General features: G+C 37.0%; 1 protein-coding gene across 11 annotated transcripts in view; it reads right to left on the reverse strand.

The window, feature by feature from the left end:
- Positions 1-18,297, reverse strand: part of RABGAP1L (RAB GTPase activating protein 1 like) — a 737,216-nt gene that overhangs the window by 272,608 nt on the left and 446,311 nt on the right. For all 11 annotated transcript variants that reach the window (XM_078356264.1, XM_035280064.3, XM_035280065.3 and 8 more), the window contains 2 exons: positions 10,304-10,429; positions 7,266-7,409 (listed from right to left, as the gene is read on the reverse strand). In XM_078356264.1, the coding sequence (XP_078212390.1) occupies positions 7,266-7,409; positions 10,304-10,429 (270 nt within the window). The remainder of the gene's footprint in view (positions 1-7,265; positions 7,410-10,303; positions 10,430-18,297) is intronic.

Consider the following 18,297-nt stretch of genomic DNA (forward strand, 5'->3'; position numbering starts at 1 on the left):
TGGAAGCTCTGTCCCAGAGGGGCACCTGACAGATGCCAGCTGGAGCTCTCCTGTACGAGGTATCTATTGAACTCTGCTGGGAGATTTCTCCCAGTCTGGAGGCACAGGGGTCAGGGACCCATTTAAGGAGGCAGTCTGTCCCTTAGGAGAGCTTGTGCTGTGCTGGGAGATCTGCTGCTCTCTTCAGAGCCAGCAGGCAGGAACGTTTAAGTCTGCTGAAGCTGTGCACACAGCCATCCCTGCCCCCAGGTGCTCTGTCACTGGGAAATGGGAGTTTTATTTATAAGCCTCTGACTAGGGCTACTGCCTTTCTTTCAGAGATGTCCTGCCCAGAGAGCATGGATCTAGAGAGACAGTCTGGTTACAGCAGCTTTGTCATGCTGTGGTGGGTTCTGCAGCAAATTCAAACTTTCTGGCAGCTTTGTTTACATTGTGAGGGGCAAACTGCCTACTCAAGCCTCAGGAATGGCGGACATCCATCTCCACACCAAGCTTGAGCCTCCCAGGTTCACTTCAGACTGCTGTGCTGGCAGCAAGAATTTCAAGCCAGTAGATATTAGCTTACTGGGCTCCATGGGGGGTGGCATCTGCTGAGGAAGACCACTCTGCTCCCTGGCTTTAGCCCCCTTTCCAGGGGAGTAAACAGTTCTGTCTCACTGGCGTTCCAGGTGCCACTGAGATACAAAAACAAAAAAAACTCCTGCAGCTCCCCTCAAGTGGTAAAGGCAAGAGGAGATTCCCTCGGGTGGTATAGACACCCAAGTGAATAACCTGGTCTGTGGATTACTAAGGCTGTGAGAAAAGCATAGTGTCTGGGCCGGATAGTACCGTCCCTCATGGCACAGCCCCTCACAGCTTCCTTTGGCTAGTAGACAAGTTCCCCAACCCCTTGTGCTTCCTGTGTGGCCATGGGCTGCACCTCCTGCCTGACCAGTCCCAGTGAGATGAACTGGGTACCTCAGTTGGAAATGCAGAAATCACCCGCCTTCTGCAATGGCCTCGCTGGGAGCTGCAGACTGGAACTGTTCCTATTTGGCTGTCTTGCCAGCCCTCCTATTTCAGAGTCTTAATCTTGCTTGTATAAGCTCATTCTGAGGAGTTTTTTTGTGGGGGGAAATGGGGATAAAGAGGGAGAATATTATGTAATGAATAATGAATCTACTCTTCAGATAACAACTTCTGAAAACTACCTTGAAAGGAGGATTATACCTGGTGGTATTTAATCAAATAATGTAGTACTGTCATTTTTTCATCATCCTGAGAAGAAATGAGAAGCAGAAGATACACTCTAATTTGCAGGGTCAATGATTTCCTTAAGTTTCATGAAAATACCAAGTTACTATACAAAGCTGAACATATTTGGTACTCTAAAAATTGAACTATCTGGGAAGAGTCAACTTCAAACACCGGCTGTCAGTTATCCTGTGAAGACTAAAAGAAATACCAGTATTTTCCTTATGTCTTTTGAAAGAATGTGGAGGAGAAGCAAAAAACACATTCAGAGTAGTACTTGAATCACTACTGAAAAAGGAAATAGAATGAAGCTTCCATTAAGTCACTCACCTAAAATTTCACTTTTACCAAAGAAGCATTTCAACCACTGGATGGTGGAGGGGACGGTGATTAGAAACCTAGATAATTGAAGAAATTAAGAAGCAACTAAATGGGCTATACAGATGGATGGTGCAGAATGCAGGGCAATGTTATTATCAGTTGAATATTTACAGTATAGTAGGCATAGTACTTAACTACTTGATATCACAATCTCATCTAATTCTTACACTAAACCTGAAAGACAGGTATTGTTAGTCTCATTATACAAATAAAGAAAGTGAGATTTATATAGGTCAAGTAACTTGAACAGGGTTGTCGAGGAAGGGTTGACTAAAAAGTCCAATATCCTAACTCAAATGTCATACCATCTCTACATTGCTCCTTGTAAGACCGAATACTTTGCTGGATTTTCCCCATCATAGTAACTTCTCTCATAAAAGCACTAAAGGGACTCTGCTCTTAACGTCCAGTTCTCAGTCTTCCATCTGTCTGTATGCAACTTCAGAGATCAAGTGAATCATTTCAATCACCAAATGAGTTTCATTTTGTTGCATATTTATGGACTCTTATCTGACCCATTATCTGCTATCTAAAAACAAAACAAAACAAAACAAAACCTTGTCCTTGATCACAAGAAAGACCTTTACTGAATAAAAACAACTCAAAAGTTAATGCTCATGCTACCTTGGAAGGCTGTTTGGCAGTATCCATTAAAGCTGAATGCATGTACATCCTAACCCAACAATTCCACTCCTTGGTATGTACTCACAGAAGTGCATAGGTACATTAACCAAGAGACAAGTTCAAGAAAGTTCACAGGATTCACAGGTACACTATCCATCACAGCCTTCTGGAAACTAGAAACAACTCAAATAACCATCAACAACAGAATGGGAGAATGGAAAACCAAACTATGCCTAAATGCAATGATATGGATGAATCTCCTAGACATAATGATGAGTGAAAAAAGTTAGACAGAAAAGAGTTTGTATTGTACAATTCCATATATATAAAGTTCCAAAACAAGCAAAACTACGTGATGGCATTAAAGGTCAGGAAAGTGCTTACTCTTCAGAGTGTAGTTACTAGAAAAGGGCAGCAAAGGGGAAGAGGGTATCTGAAATGCAGATAATGTTCCATTTTGTTCATTTAAAAAATCTGGGTGCTGGTTAATATTATGCCCATTTTTAAAAAAATCATCAAGTTCTACACTAATTTTTGCAAATTTTCTTTTATCTGTTATTATACTGCAATAAAAAGTTATTTTAAAGATTGCAATGTTTTATTCTTGGTGAGTTAATAGCATACTATTTATACTATAAATGTTAATACATTTAGACTCTTTCTTATCTTGCTAAACAGATGAAGGCAGATAATAAGATATAGGTTTGTTTTTTAAAAAATGATTTTCATTTCCATTACTGACTAAAAGACAATCAAAAGAGAGTTCCACTCATCTTTATATAAGAAAATGTATTTTTAAACTCCAGTTGCAAATCCCATTGCCATCTATCATCCTGGAATTAACCGATGTGATCACATATTCAGGTTTAAGCAAATATTTTAAATAAAACTATTAATAATTAGCAGTTGTTCACTCAGGCTACATTGTCAATGTCTATAAAATTCTTCTTTTCTGCTAAATTAACTTTATGTGCTTAACCTCAGAATGAATGAAGAAATCTTGAATATCATATAGTATATTAGGAAAGCATGTCATGATATGTCTTCTAGGCATAAAATTTCAAACTCAACATCTTTCTTTTTCACTCTGTGATGGGATCTTTGAGTAAAACATGTTGCACATGATTTTTAAAAATCAGAATGTTAAACTTTGAAAAAACACTTTTCTACCTGAGAGTTTCCTATCCTTCCACTTATAACTAAACATTGACTTGTAACCTCAAAATTTAATTTTTTTAAAAAAACAGAGAATATGACAAAAACAAATACCTATGGATAATCTACTTAAGACTATGTTACCAATTCTTAGAATGTGTCATCACATATGAAAGAATAGCTTTTGATATAAATATTTTATTAACTACAAGAAGGAAATGGGCAAAAGAAAACACAGACATGCAGGAAGTAAAAGTTTATTCAAAAATTTCCTTTGTAAAATAATTCTTGACAAAGATGAGTTAGTGGAAAGAATAAATATCCTGAGGCACACTACAATATCGTTTCCAACAGATTATTCTGAAAAGCTATTTCATTGGTAAAGGATGTTACCATTTACTTCCCTGAATATCACGATGCTATGATTACAAGCCATCATTTGAAAAGTTTTCCAACTTCCTTAAACAGCTGTAGAGTGAAGGTTTAAGGGGAGAAAAAGTAGTATTTATGATGTCCTTACGAATATTAATGAACATTATGACCTTTCAAACACTGATTATAAGTCACAGTTGATAAGTAATGGGAAGGCTAATAAATTTACTTAGCTTTTCTGTAGCATTAATGTTGCTAGTCTTTTTAACTGAAATTAGTTAGAAATTCATGTATTTTTAAGATAAACTTTGAATCTAGGTTCCAGAAAACCCATGGGCAATGTTCCCATGCCATAGCAGCCACCATTCAGGCAGACAACTTTAGAAAGTCACCATTCCAGTGAACTGAAGGGTAGAGATACCACTCTATGAAAAGTGACTAAGAAATCCCAAATAGCCGGTTATGATTGAGCACATTAATTTTATTCCCTTTTCTATAATGAATACTATAGAACCAATCTAGTAAGAAATTAATCTTTCTGCAAAAATTGTAAAGCACTAATAAATATTTGCAAGCTCATACTACACATAATTCAAAAACTGTTAAAATGTCATACTTCTTTCCTATTTTTAAGAAATATCATGAAATACTAAACAGCTCAGTATGTAAAAAGTCTATGAATATTTAATTTATCAAAACTTTTCGTATTAGCTTATTTTAATATCCTAGAACTCAAAGATGTGAACTTGGTTTATACTTTCAAAGAGTATTGCCCTATAAAATAGGGGAGTTGGAACTGTTCACCACACCAATTTGGATAATCAGGTAGAGTTTCTGGTACAAATGAACAAATATGCTTTGTGAATATTGTGATCACACCATGTTGACTTTGAATAAAGTTTTAGCTCCTAATTCTGTATTCTTCCTTTAAGATACATTTAGAAAGGCATTTTACAAACTAATCTGTAAGTAAAACAAGTAGGAGAATTAACATATTATAAATGAGATTATCTAGCTGTTATATATTCGGGATTTGTGAAACTATTCTGTGAGCCTGGCATGTCACGGAACCCTTCTTTAAGCACAGTACAAATGATGAAAACTCTTACATGCTCACAAATGCCCTGTGACCTTCAGGTATTAGGCAAGTACTAACTAAAGCCATTGAAGAGCAAAAGTCCAGCTGTGCCTGCATATATAATTGTTCTTGTTTTAGTAGGCTTAGAAAGAACAACATTATGCTTTATGTAGCTTATACATTGTGTCTTTGAAACTTTTGTTTTTACATTTAAACTTCTAATTCCTAGTGTGATTAAAATCATTAGACTTTCCTTTTAAGAAAGAGGAATCTGGCCAAGCCTGGTGGCTCACGCCTGTAATCCCAACACTTTGGGAGGCCCAGCTGAGCGGATCACGAGGTGAGGAGTTTGAGACCAGCCTGGTCAGCAGGATGAAACTCCATCTCTACTAAAAATACAAAAAATTAGCCAGGCATGGTGGTGTGTGCCTGTGGTCCCAGCTACTCAGGAGGCTGAGGCAGGAGAATTGCTTGAACCCAGCAGGTAGAGGGTGCATTGAGCCGTGATTGTGCCACTGCACTCCAGCCTGGGCAACAGAGTGAGACTTCATCTCAAAAACAAAAAAAAGAAAAAAGAAAAAAAGAAAGGAATCTTTAAACAACTCGATGACAACAGAAAAACCAACTAGCCCCATTAAAAAGTGGGCAAAGGACATAAACGGATAAACGGCATTTTTCTAAAAAAGATATACAAATAGCCGATAAGCATATGAAAAAATATTCAACATCACTAATTATCAGAGAAATGCAAGTGAAAATCACAACGAGATATTATCTTACGTCAGTCAGAATAGTTATTAAAAAGTCGCAAAATAGCAGATGCTGGTAAGGATGTAGAGAAAACAGACCACACTGCTAGTGGGAATGTAAATTAGTATAACCTCTATGGAAAACAGTATGGAGATTTCTCAAAGATTTAAAAATAGAACTACCATTTGATCCAGCAATCCCACTATTGGGTATGTATCCGAAGGAAAATAAATCGTTGTATATAAAAAGATACTTGTACTTGCATGCTTATCACAGCACTATTCATAATATCAAAGATATAAAATCTGCATAAGTGTCCATCAGTGGATGACTGGATAAAGAAAATGTGGTATACACATACAATGTAGTATTATTCAGCCATAAAAAGGAGTAAAATCATGGAAGTATATACACTAAAACCCAGACTTAACCACTATGCAATATATCCATGTAACAAAACATCACTTGTAACCCTTAAATTTATTTATTTATTTATTTATTTTTTGAGACGGAGTTTCACTCGTTACCCAGGCTGGAGTGCAATGGCGCGATCTCAGCTCACCGCAACCTCCGCCTCCTGGGTTCAGGCAATTCTCCTGCCTCAGCCTCCTGAGTAGCTGGGATTACAGGCACTCGCCACCATGCCCAGCTAATTTTTTGTATTTTTAGTAGAGACGGGGTTTCATCATGTTGACCAGGATGGTCTCGATCTCTTGACCTTGTGATCCACCTGCCTCGGCCTCCCAAAGTGCTGGGATTACAGGCTTGAGCCACCGCGCCCAGCCATAACCCTTAAATTTATATGAAAACATTTTTTTTTAAAAAAGAAGAATGTTTACCTTAAGAAGCATAGTAATACAAAACTGTCTAGACTATATTTAGCTCATAATCATGTACATAAGCTTATACTTTTGTCCTGTGTTTTAAGATTGTTATATTTTATATACATTCATACTTCCATTGAAAAGATATACTTCTTATCTGGCAACTTTCCTTTTACTGCTAAGACTGTTAAACATTCTGATGAGCAATGTAAGAGATATATAGGTGTAATATTGTTTATTTCTTTAAAAGAGTAAATAAATACGGCCACCTAAGAAACTAAGCACAATAAAATAAACAAAAACACCTAAGAAATTTTACAAACTAATTTTAAAAATATTCTTCTGTATAAAAATAAAATTATATGACATAATAGCTTTAGTTTATCATTTGTCTCATCATTTGGCAGCAGTCTCAAATATGATAAACAGAAAGATATCTGATGAATTGAGAAATCAGTTATTATAAAAGTCTCATTTATAGTCTCTCTTGGAGTGTAATTGCATTAATGTTAAAAACACCCAATTCTAAATTCATTTATTTAATCTTAAAGGTCCTTTATACTGGCAACACAGTATTACACTGATACAGGCTTATTATGAATTTAATTGTGCAAATTTAATCACCCATTTTACTTTGTAGGAATGACATATGCCTTAATATTTTCATTCCTCAGAAATAATAAAATTACAATTAAAATAATTTTTACTGAAAATTCAAACACAACTTTTTGGTCAATGAGTATTTATGGCTTAATGTCATAGGCAAAAAGAAAAGGAAGAAAACTGTAACCATTTTTAGTAGAAACTACTTTCTACTTTGGCTTAGTGAAAGATGGGAGTCACCCTACCTCACAAAGCAGTAGGTCAATGATGTGGAACACCATGCAGAGTGGGAACTTGGCAGTAAAAAGAGTGAGAAACCACTGGGATGCATACATATGAGCTTCCAGGTTCAGATCACAAAAATGGCTATGCAGGTCCGGCAGCTGTTCCTGCAAGTCAAAGCGGACAATTTAGCAAGAGGGGCAATGAGACGCTTGCAGCAGAACAATGAAGTTCCTGCCACAACTGCAACCTGTAAACAGCTTTCTATGATCACTGTAACTCTATTCTAGTATTGGCTATGTTTTATGTAACTGCACAGAAGAGATGACAGCAGATGAGAATTGGAGATATGACAGATAATTAAGGAAAATAAAAACAGACTTGTTATAGACAACTAAGAAAGATCATCTCTTGCTCACTTGACTGTTCTTGTTTCTTGCAAAATGCTCACTTGACCAGAGCAGCAGTAGTCTAATGAATATCTTGACTCCAGGGTCAAGTAACCGCATCCCCATTCAGGGTTAAATTATTTTTTCTTTTTTTTTCTTTTTTTTTTTTTGAGAAAGAGTCTTGCTCTATCACCCAGGCTGGAATGCAGTGGCAATATCTTGGCCCACTGCAACCTCCACCTCCCAGGTTCAAGCCATTCTCCTGCCTCAGTCTTCTGAGTAGCTGGGATTACAGGCACCCTCTCCCCAAGCCTGGTTATTTATTTATTTTTTATTTTTATTTTATTTTTTTACTAAAGTCGGGGTTTCACCCTATTAGCCTGGCTTGTCTTGAACTCCTGACCTCAAGTGATCTGCCCCTCTTGGCCTCCCAAAGTGCTGGGATTACAGTTGTGAGCCACTGCACCCGGCCCAGGGTTCAATTGTTAACGAGCTAGAAAAGAAATGTATCTTCTCTTTGGAAACCATCTAATGCCAACATTATCTGGGGTCTATGATATTTCAGTATATTTTTTGAGCCCTTAGAAAACTCCAATGCATGACAAACTATTTAGAAACCTGTCTTCCACATATTAAAAATGGCACAGCAAAGAAATTATGCAAGGGTGTAATATATAAAATTGGTTATCTCAGGCCGGGCGCGGTGGCTCAAGCCTGTAATCCCAGCACTTTGGGAGGCCGAGGCAGGTGGATCACGAGGTCAAGAAATCGAGACCATCCTGGTCAACATGGTGAAACCCCATCTCTACCAAAAATACAAAAAATTAGCTGGGCACGGTGATGCGTGCCTGTAATCCCAGCTACTCAGGAGGCTGAGGCAGGAGAATTGCCTGAACCCAGGAGGCGGAGGTTGCGGTGAGCCGAGAACGCACCATTGCACTCCAGCCTGGGTAACAAGAGCGAAACTCTGCCTAAAAAAAAAAAAAAAATTGGATATCTCCTAAAAATGCCTTTATGGTAACTTTATTTTTTCCAATTTAAACAAGCAAATACTTTCCAAAAGCATGAACGGCAAGGTATAAAGTATTAGCATAGCTATTACCATAACTGAAAGACAAAGGCAAAGACATGTAAAAGCCCACCTGCGTTTTATTTTCATAAACAGACCACAAAAAGAAGAATAAAAAACAAAATAAGCCATTTCTTGAACTACATGCTTTCTTTGAAAAATAGCCAAATGTGCCCATTAGGTACTTCAAATGGAGTATCCAAATCTCATTCAGTTAACTGAAAAAAAAAGTGCTAACAGAAAAATGTGGTTTTTCATAGTACCACGTTTTTGCTCTTTGCTTATTAGTTTTGCTCTTTGGTTTCATAGTACCAGTTTCTTCATAGTACCACGAATTTGCTCTTTGCTTACTAGGAATATTTACTTGATTCTCAAAGCCCTTAGGAATAATGACCTTTGAAAATATATACCTTTTGTAACTAAAAGTTAAAAAGCGAGTAATCCCAAATATTTACTTAGTAGAATTAAATCATTAAAAAGGAGCTTATTGCTGTTAATATCCGTACTTACCTGGTTCTTCTACAGTCCTTTTCCTCCTCTATGCCCATTTGTCATTTTACTTACAGCTCATTTTACATTCCCCCTCCTTTTCTTTTCAATTTTAAAGTCTTCTACCCTCCTACATTCCCTTTTCCCAATACACTGTGTTCCTTTAACCTCACTGCAAATTCATCTTCTACTGCCCTGTTCTTCTAATCTTTCAGTCTCCTATTGGCTTCACTTCCCTCTTCAGACACCTACGGATCTCCTGGCACTACTTAACATGAGTTCCTATTAGCATCTGCTCTCACATTCCACTAACCTCTTTCCTCAACCTCTTAACCTTTCCCTAATATGGAATCAATCCATCCATGCATTTCCTTCACATTTCTCTTGGATACCCAACACCCTTTCAGAGAAAGTCATATAAACATGCTACATAGACCCATTATAAATTTAAGATCATCGACTTCGGGTGGAACTTGAAAGCTAGTTAAAAATTCCTTTTGTCAGCTGTGGTCAATCACTTTGCCTGTGGTCACAATCTTTTTTATTATGTAATATTTGACATATATAAAAGAATGCATGTTTCTCACATACCTTTACAAATACGTATTATAAAGCACAACAACAACATTAAGATTAGGAATTATATTTTAAAAATTTAAGATATGTCCTTACATTACAGTATTTTAGGTATGTTTTATTCTCTTATGAATATCTTTCTGGCTTTTCCAAGTGTCCTATGTGGATCCAAATAAGGAAGTGGTGCTTATTAGTATGGCAAAAGCTCTTAGGTATTTCAATGTTTACTCTGTAAATATCTTCATTCTTCTACAAACAATACTTGGCAATCTCTTACTGATTAAACTCATTAGATTTTCACTTCAAAGTATGTTAAATTGGAACATTTAAAATATGAGACTATTTTTAAAATCATATAATGGCTAAATAAATGCATTATGATAGATCAATGTAAATGTTAATCTGAAACTAAATCCATTTACATTTTCTGTAATATTCCAATAAACTTCTATAATTCATTATTGCTTACCAACTCTATTAGGCTTTTTCTACGACTCAACAAATCCCAGAGTGATGAAAGTTCCTGATTTTTATTTACCTGCATTAGTCTCTCCAACTGGTAGAATTTGCAATGAAGATCTTCAAAGTTGTTTTTGTAGAGGTCTCTCAAACCATAGTCATACATGATTTTCACCAAAACGCAGAATGCTTGTTCCTCTGGCATCTACAGAAAAGTATATATATATATATATATACACACAACATAAATAAGTGGCATTTTGTCAGAATGTCAGAGGTTTCTTCATGTTATTAGTCCTCTGCATAAGTAGCTGAAGGCCTGGAGTGAATGAAGTCCTTCAGAGATTGTCTTTGGCAAAGTGACATGACCTCCTTATTTGAGATGAATTATCCTCTTTTGTTAATTTTAATCATGTTGTCATTCATTCATTGGGCCATCTTTAAAAGCAGGAAATACACTCATGATTAAAAAATCAAAACACACTTATGAGGCCGAGGCAGGTGGATCACTTAAGCCCAGGAGTTTGAGACCAGCCTCGCTAACATAGCAAAACCCCATCTCTACAAAAAATTAAAAAATTAGCTGGTTGTGGTGACATGAGCTTGTAGTCCCAGCTACTTGGAAGAATAAGGTGGGAGGATCGCTTGAGCCTGGGAAGCGGAGGTGGCAGTGAGTGAGATCACAGCACTGCATTACAGTCTGGATGACAGAGCAAGGCTCTGTCTCAAAAAAAAAAAAAAAAAAATCAAAACAATGTAAAAGGATCTAAAGATAAAAGTCTCACTCCTCCCCATTATTGTATATATACTAATCCCTGGTACCTACATCCCCCAACCTCTTAATTTCTCTTGTATCTTGCCACTGATTACCTATGCAAATAAAATAATTACATTTCTAATTTTATTTTGTCCCATCCTACATAAAAGATAATATTCTATATACATTGTTATATATGTTGATTTTTTTCCTTAAGGATATCAGTTGTAAATCTTTCTATCTCAGTATATACGGTTGTTTTTTTTTAAAAGCAATTACACAGTATTCCATTATATAGAAGTACTATCAATCATTTAACCAGTTTCCTATTGATACTTGAGATATTACTAATTTTTTAATCAAATAAAGCTGCAATGAACTTTGTTTATGCATACTTTTGTACATATGCAAATATGCCGTGGGGTACAGCACCTTGACAAAACGGGGGATGCTGGGTGAAAAAATAATGCATTTTAAATTTTGGTAAACAGTGTGAGATTATCCTTCCAGAGTCTTCTTGACGTTGCTACTTTCTGCAAAGTATAGCTTTCAGGGTAACAGCCAGTAAACTCTAATATATTAATTAGCCCTCTCAGAGGTATTTTTATCTAAACAGAGAATAAAATCTGAAGATAATGGAACAAACCTCTAAACTGTGGTATCAACAGGTGAAAGAATATGGAAAGGGATTCTAGAAATTACATCAAGCATAAAGAAAAAGTTGTACTTACTCAATATCGTAAGATGTAACTACTACATAAACATCTACTTTAAATATTACTTCCTTGAAAATTTACTTTTGGTTGATTATGGTATTTCACACATTTGTTAGACTAACTTCATACTTCAATTACTGAATCAAGTAGAGTTCCACTTATCCACTTAGAAATGCAATTGTTTATTTAAGATTTCACACAAATCAGCCACTTCTATTTTCTAATTATAAACCATAAAATACCCAAATTTGTTAAAAAAACATCTCCTAGAAGTTAAATAAATACACTTCAGTGTTTTCATTTTGATTCTTTAAATATTTGCTTATTTTCTTTTCATCTATGTGTTGTTTGAGACCTTTTCAAAATTTCTGGCCACTGACCTCAGCTATTCAAGTTAGCAACTATTTTTCAGCTTCCATTTGGTTATTTAGGATATAATTACACTGTATTCTTTACTCCTTTGTCATCAAAGCCTCAAGTGACACTAACTTGAACATATATGGCCTAGAATACTTCTCTTACCAAGTTCTAAGCCTCTTCATCTTCCTCTCAGATCTCTATTCAAATGGCTATACAAAACAGCTGCATGTAAGATAACTAGCCAGGCTGAGCGAGGTGGCTCACGCCTGTAATCCCAGCACCTTAAGAGGCCGAAGTGGGTGGATTACCTGAGGTCAGAAGCTTGAGACCAGCCTGGCCAACATGGCGAAACCCAGTCTCTACCAAAAATACAAAAATTAGCTGGGTGTGGTAGCGCATGCCTGTAGTCCCACTACTTGGGAGGCTGAGGCAGAAAATTTGCTTGAACCTGGGAGGCAGTGGTGGCAATAAGCTGAGATTGCCTGGGCAGCAGAGTGAGACTCTGTCTCAAAAAAAAAAAAAAAAAAAAGAACTGTAGCCAATCTTAGAGAAACTAATTCATTTAAGTCTCTCTCTAAGTAAATGACAATTAGCTGAATGCCTTATAATCTGGTATCTTATGAAGGGATTATGTTTTTATTTCTTTGAATGTAGTAAAATCATTAGGGCAAATAAAAGGTTTAAGTGCCTTTTGGCATTCATACATATAGTCACTGAACAGATGAGGTGCACACACTGTTCTAGGATTTAGGGACACAGAGATAAAGGTATAGTGACTCCCTATGGGAAGAGTAAACAGGCAACTCTACTTGAGGCTCATACAGATGCACAAGTCCTTGGGTGTTGGAAAGGTAAACATCAGAGACAGTTTTGGAGGAGGCTGAGCTAGATGGCCAAAGAGAAACATTCAGCAATCATCCTCCCTCAAGAACACCAAATTGAACAATTATCCATGCAAGAAAGCAACAAAAATCAGGTGAGTGATCACAGTACCTGGTTATAGTATGATATAAAGAAAAAAGCACTGAAGAGGGTAGATAAAGTCTTCCATTGTCTACACCTCTTCCATCCCCACAGCACTGGGCAGAGAAAGAATCCATGCACTTGGGAAAGGGAGAGAGTGCAGGGGTTGTGGGACTTTGCATTGGAACTCACTGCTGCCATGTCACAACAGAACACAGCACAGGGCAGACTTCATCAGGCACTCAAGAAGGAAAGATTTAGACTGGCACCAGCCAGAGGGGAAGCCTCCTGGTAGACTAAAGCACCCTGGAGTCCTGAACAAATCTGAAAAGCGGTGTAGGCCACAAGTACTACAATCTTTGGGCAAGCCCTGGTGCTGTTCTGGGCTTAAAGCCAGTGGACTTTGGGTACACAAGATCCAGTGAAACACCAGCTGGGGTAGCCAAGGGAGCAAATAGAAAAAACAACAAAAAAGCTTGGGAGATACACCTTTCCTGCTTGTGGAAAAGAGAGGGAAGAGTAAAGAGGACTTTGTATTGCAACTTGAGTACCAGCTCAGCCACAGTAGCATGAAGCAGAGGACTGAATCCCCTAAGTCCAGACCCTAGCTCCTGAACAGCATTTCTAGGTCCATCCTGGGCCACAAGGAAACCTGCAGTCCTGAATGGAAAGACCCTGGGGCCTTGAATAAACATCAGCAGTAGCCAGGCAGTAGTCACCAGGTACCGTGCTGGCTTCAGGTGTGACCCAGTGCAGTCACGGCCATAGTAGCCAGTCCCAGCTGTGGTGGCCAGTGCTTGTGTCACCCCATTCCTCAACTCCAGGAAGCCCTGCATGAGAAGAAAAAAGCTCCATTTATTTGGAGGAAAGTAAGAGAAGAGAAAGAGATTCTAGGAAAGATGGAATTCTCTCAGATCTCATCCAAGCCCACCAAGGTTGTATCTCAGAGTCTGCAAGAGTTGCAGCATTACTTGGTTTGGGGCATCCCCTAGTGCAGATATGACTGCAGTGCCTAAAGACTTAGATCACAACACGTAATTCCCTGGGTATAAATAAGCCCAGATTATGAAGATTAGAATAAATCACCTCACTTTTCAATGCCCAGATATCAATGAACGTCCACAAGCATCAAGAACACCCAGGAAAACATGACCTCATCAAATGAACTGAACAAAGTACCAGGGAGCAATCCTGGAGTGAGAGAGATGCGACATTTAAGAGAATTCAGAATAGCCATTTTGAGGAAGCTCAATGAACTTCAAGACAATACAGAGAAAAAACTCAGAATCCTATCAGAAAAAGTTAACAAAGAGACTAAAATAATAAAAAATAGTTAAGCAGAAATTCTGAAGTTAAAAAATGCAAATGACAAACTTAAAAATACATCAGAGTCTCAACAGCAGATGATCAAGCAGAAGAATTAGTGAGCTTGAAGACAGGCTATATGAAAATACATAGAGGATAAATAAGAAAAAAGAATAAAAAGAAATTAGGCATGCTTGCAAGATCTAGCAAATAGCCTCAAAAGGGCAAATCTATGAATTACTGACTGTAAAGAGGAGGGAGGGGAAGAGATCAGGGTAGAATACTAGAAAATAAATGGACTGGAATTGAAAAGTGATGCATAGCAGTAGGGCTGCAGCCTACCATTATATACCATTTTTATCCTACAGATAAAACAGACAATGTAAACAGTTCAAAAGCACAGACACCAATAAAAAGTCATAAAATAACTAGGAAGTGATGAATTTTGAGTACTTATTAGTTTGTTTTTAACATGAGCTATTTAAGTGTTTATCATTTAATTTTTAACAATGGCTTTGCTTAACAACTGGTTCGCAGAATTTCTGAAAATTTAACAATTGGACCTCAAAAGCTGGTATAATCTGGCTGTAGTGTAGCACTGATAGGACCGTGATGAAGAGTTAGGACTGTATTCTAAGTGCAGTGAGAAATCAGTGAAGAGTTTACAGCAGCAGATCTGTTTATTTTTAGTAAGGTCACATAGCTTCTATATGGAGAAGAGTATAGGAAAAAGATTATACATATAGTCGGCCCTCCATTTCCACTGGGTTCTGCATCTACAGATACAACTAGTCCCAGATTAAAAATATTTACAATAAAAAATAATACAAATAAAATATAACAACTATTTACTCAGCATTTTAATTATATTAGGTATTATAAGTAATCTACAGATGATTCAAAGTATATGAAAGGAGGTGCATAGGTTATATGTGGATACTATGACTATTTTATATAAGGGACTTCGGTCTTTTCCAATTTTGGTATCTGCGGTGGTCCTGGAACCAATTCTTCAGTAGTTCCCAATACTGAGGGACAACTATATTTTGGTTTAATAAGAATCTATTACTTTTCTTTTGTATAAAGGTATAATCTACAAGAACCTATATTCAATCTTTCCCTTCAAAAGTTTGCCCAGAAACAGATCATTGAATATACAAAAGGTGCTGCAGAAGAAAAACATGATTTTGGAATTATACCAATAGATGTGAATTTCAGGTATGGTTTTAGTTATTCACTGGGTAATCTTGAGCAGGTAACCTCTTTTAATACCTAAGATTTTTTTAATTCTAAAAAAATTAGAAATAATAATACATACATCCTAGGGGTGCTACAAGTATTTAATGAAATATATTTAAGAGACAACATATCCATATTGTTGGCAATTATGAAATGTAAATTTCCCTTCTCTTTCCTTCCTTGAAGACAGAGACTCTTGTCTTATACATCAGCAACTACCAAAGTGTTTTATATAAAGATACTCAAAAGGATAAATGGATGCATAGGTAAAATTTTTCTCTAAGATCTTTCTACTGTTAAAATTATTTACCGGAATTTAAGTTCTTAATATGAAGTAGCAAAAATGTGCTGCTTTTCATATGAATGATAGCATCTCTTGTATATCACTAGGAAGACTGTCCTGCTCCTCCTCCCCATGCTTTTCATGACTCAAATAGTGACAAGGGGCACTTTCAAGGTTCTCCACCTAGTTTTGCAGACAAGCTCAGGGTGGATAACTGGGTTGGGGTATACAATATAGCACAGCTCTGCCTTTTAAAATATTACTGATCATTTAAAACTGATCAAAATGGCACTTTGTTATTTCCCTTTAACCTGAGGAGACCCTTGCTTTCTCTGAATCCCAAAACTCTTTGTTGTATACCCTTATAGTTATATGTGTGCTTCTAACCTCTAAACACTACTTTAACATTGTACCCCCTGCTTCACAACACTTAGCATAGAACTTTCAATAAATAACAAGTGTTAAATATTTCTTTAAGATAAATTAGCAAAATTCTGAATACATCTGCCTTTTTAATGCAGTCATACCACACAAGTAGGGCAATCTGTTGGTAACTGCCAAAAAAATGTAGAAGGAAAGTATCGGTGAGAAGGCTAGAAGCTAGGGGTAGCCAAATGCGACTATATTAGCACTCAATTTCTTGTAATTCTGTCACAAATGCTAAAAATAAAAAGCTTTTATATTATCCATATTTTATATTGACTATTAAGTTTGTCCCTAAATTAGCATAAAAAAATCAACCAAGCCGGGTACAGTGGCTCACCCCTGTAATCCCAGCACTTTGGGAGGTCGAGGCAGGTGGATTACAAGGTCAAGAGTTTGAGACCAGCCTGGTCCAACATGGTGAAACCCCATCTCTATTAAAATACAAAAATTAGCTGGGCATGGTGGCACACGCCTGTAATCTCAGCTGCTTGGGAGACTTAGGTAGGAGAGTCGCTTTTGAACTTGAACCCAGGAAGCAGAGGACGCAGTGAGCCAAGATCGTGTCACTGTACTCCAGCCTCGGAGACAGAGTAAGACTCCTTCTCAAAAAAGAAAAAAAAAATCAATGAAGATCTGAGACTCAATGCTCCGTTGTACTATCAAAACTTCACCTTAGTACATGCAGTTCCTCCACTAGGTAGTATTGTGGTACCTACCTACTTAAAAAAAGCACTAAAATGACTATTTAACTTATTAGAATGATTAATGCTTCACAGAATAAGATAATTCAAGTTATCACTGACATGCAATTGGTCTAAAGTTATAATAAAAAGAAATAATTGAACAACATATCTTTAAATAAAATACTAAGATGTTGGAATATGATGGTCTTTAATATTGAACGTCCATTTTTGCTGTGTACAGAAACTTTATCATCAGTGTTATTTCATTAAGGAAAAGGGGATAAACATTAAAATATTATAATTTAAGATATCAAAATATCATCCACGGCTTATGAAATACAAAACAAAATACCTGTCTCACATGCATAATTGAGAACTGAGTGATGTAATCACTGTTTGGTAACAAATGTTGATAATGATCTGCCATCTGTCCTAATCATGACTATCAATGAATGGAGACAACCTCCAAGCCCTCACTACTTCTTGCCACAATAAACTAAAACAAAGCAGTGCTAAGTATTTCAAGTCTTTAAGATGCACATGAAATCATTTACATCAAGGTATTTTGTGAAGTAAAATTATATTTTGAAAATTTAAAGTAATCCCCATAGTGTAAAACAATTTCCTACTCCACATGATTGTGTTTCACATCTTTTTGGAATGATCTACCTTTCTCTATGAAGGAAATGAACACTGTACTGATATTCTGAATTCTCTTCAACAACAACAAAAAAATGGGCTGGGCACAGTGGCTCACGTCTGTAATCCCAGCACTTTGGGAGGCTGTGTGTGATCACCTGAAGTCAGGAGTTCGAGACCAGGCTAGCCGACATGGTGAAACCCCACCTCTACTAAAAATACAAAAATTGGCCAGGCATGGTGGCATGTGCCTGTAATCCCAGCTAGTCGGGAGCTGAGGCAGGAGAATCCCTTGAACCCGGAAGGCAGAGGCTGCAGTGAGTCAAGATCTCACCACTACAGCCCAGCCTGGGTCACAGAGTGAGACTGTGTCTCAAAAAGAAAAAAAAAAAGATGAATGCTAGTGACTATTTTGAAACTCATAAGGTTATTTATCGTGTCTTTATTTTCTGTTTACATATTAAAAAGCAAATAGAATGAAAACGTCTAGCCATTTGTCTACTGTCCCTTTAAATCAAATAGCTTAATACATTTAAATTGAATGTCAGTTTATAAGACATAAAATTCCGGCCGGGCGCGGTGGCTCAAGCCTGTAATCCCAGCACTTTGGGAGGCCGAGGCGGGTGGATCACGAGGTCAAGAGATCGAGACCATCCTGGTCAACATGGTGAAACCCCGTCTCTACTAAAGATACAAAAAATT

The sequence above is a fragment of the Callithrix jacchus genome, chromosome 18, assembly GCF_049354715.1.
Source record: "Callithrix jacchus isolate 240 chromosome 18, calJac240_pri, whole genome shotgun sequence".
NCBI lineage: Eukaryota > Metazoa > Chordata > Mammalia > Primates > Cebidae > Callithrix > Callithrix jacchus.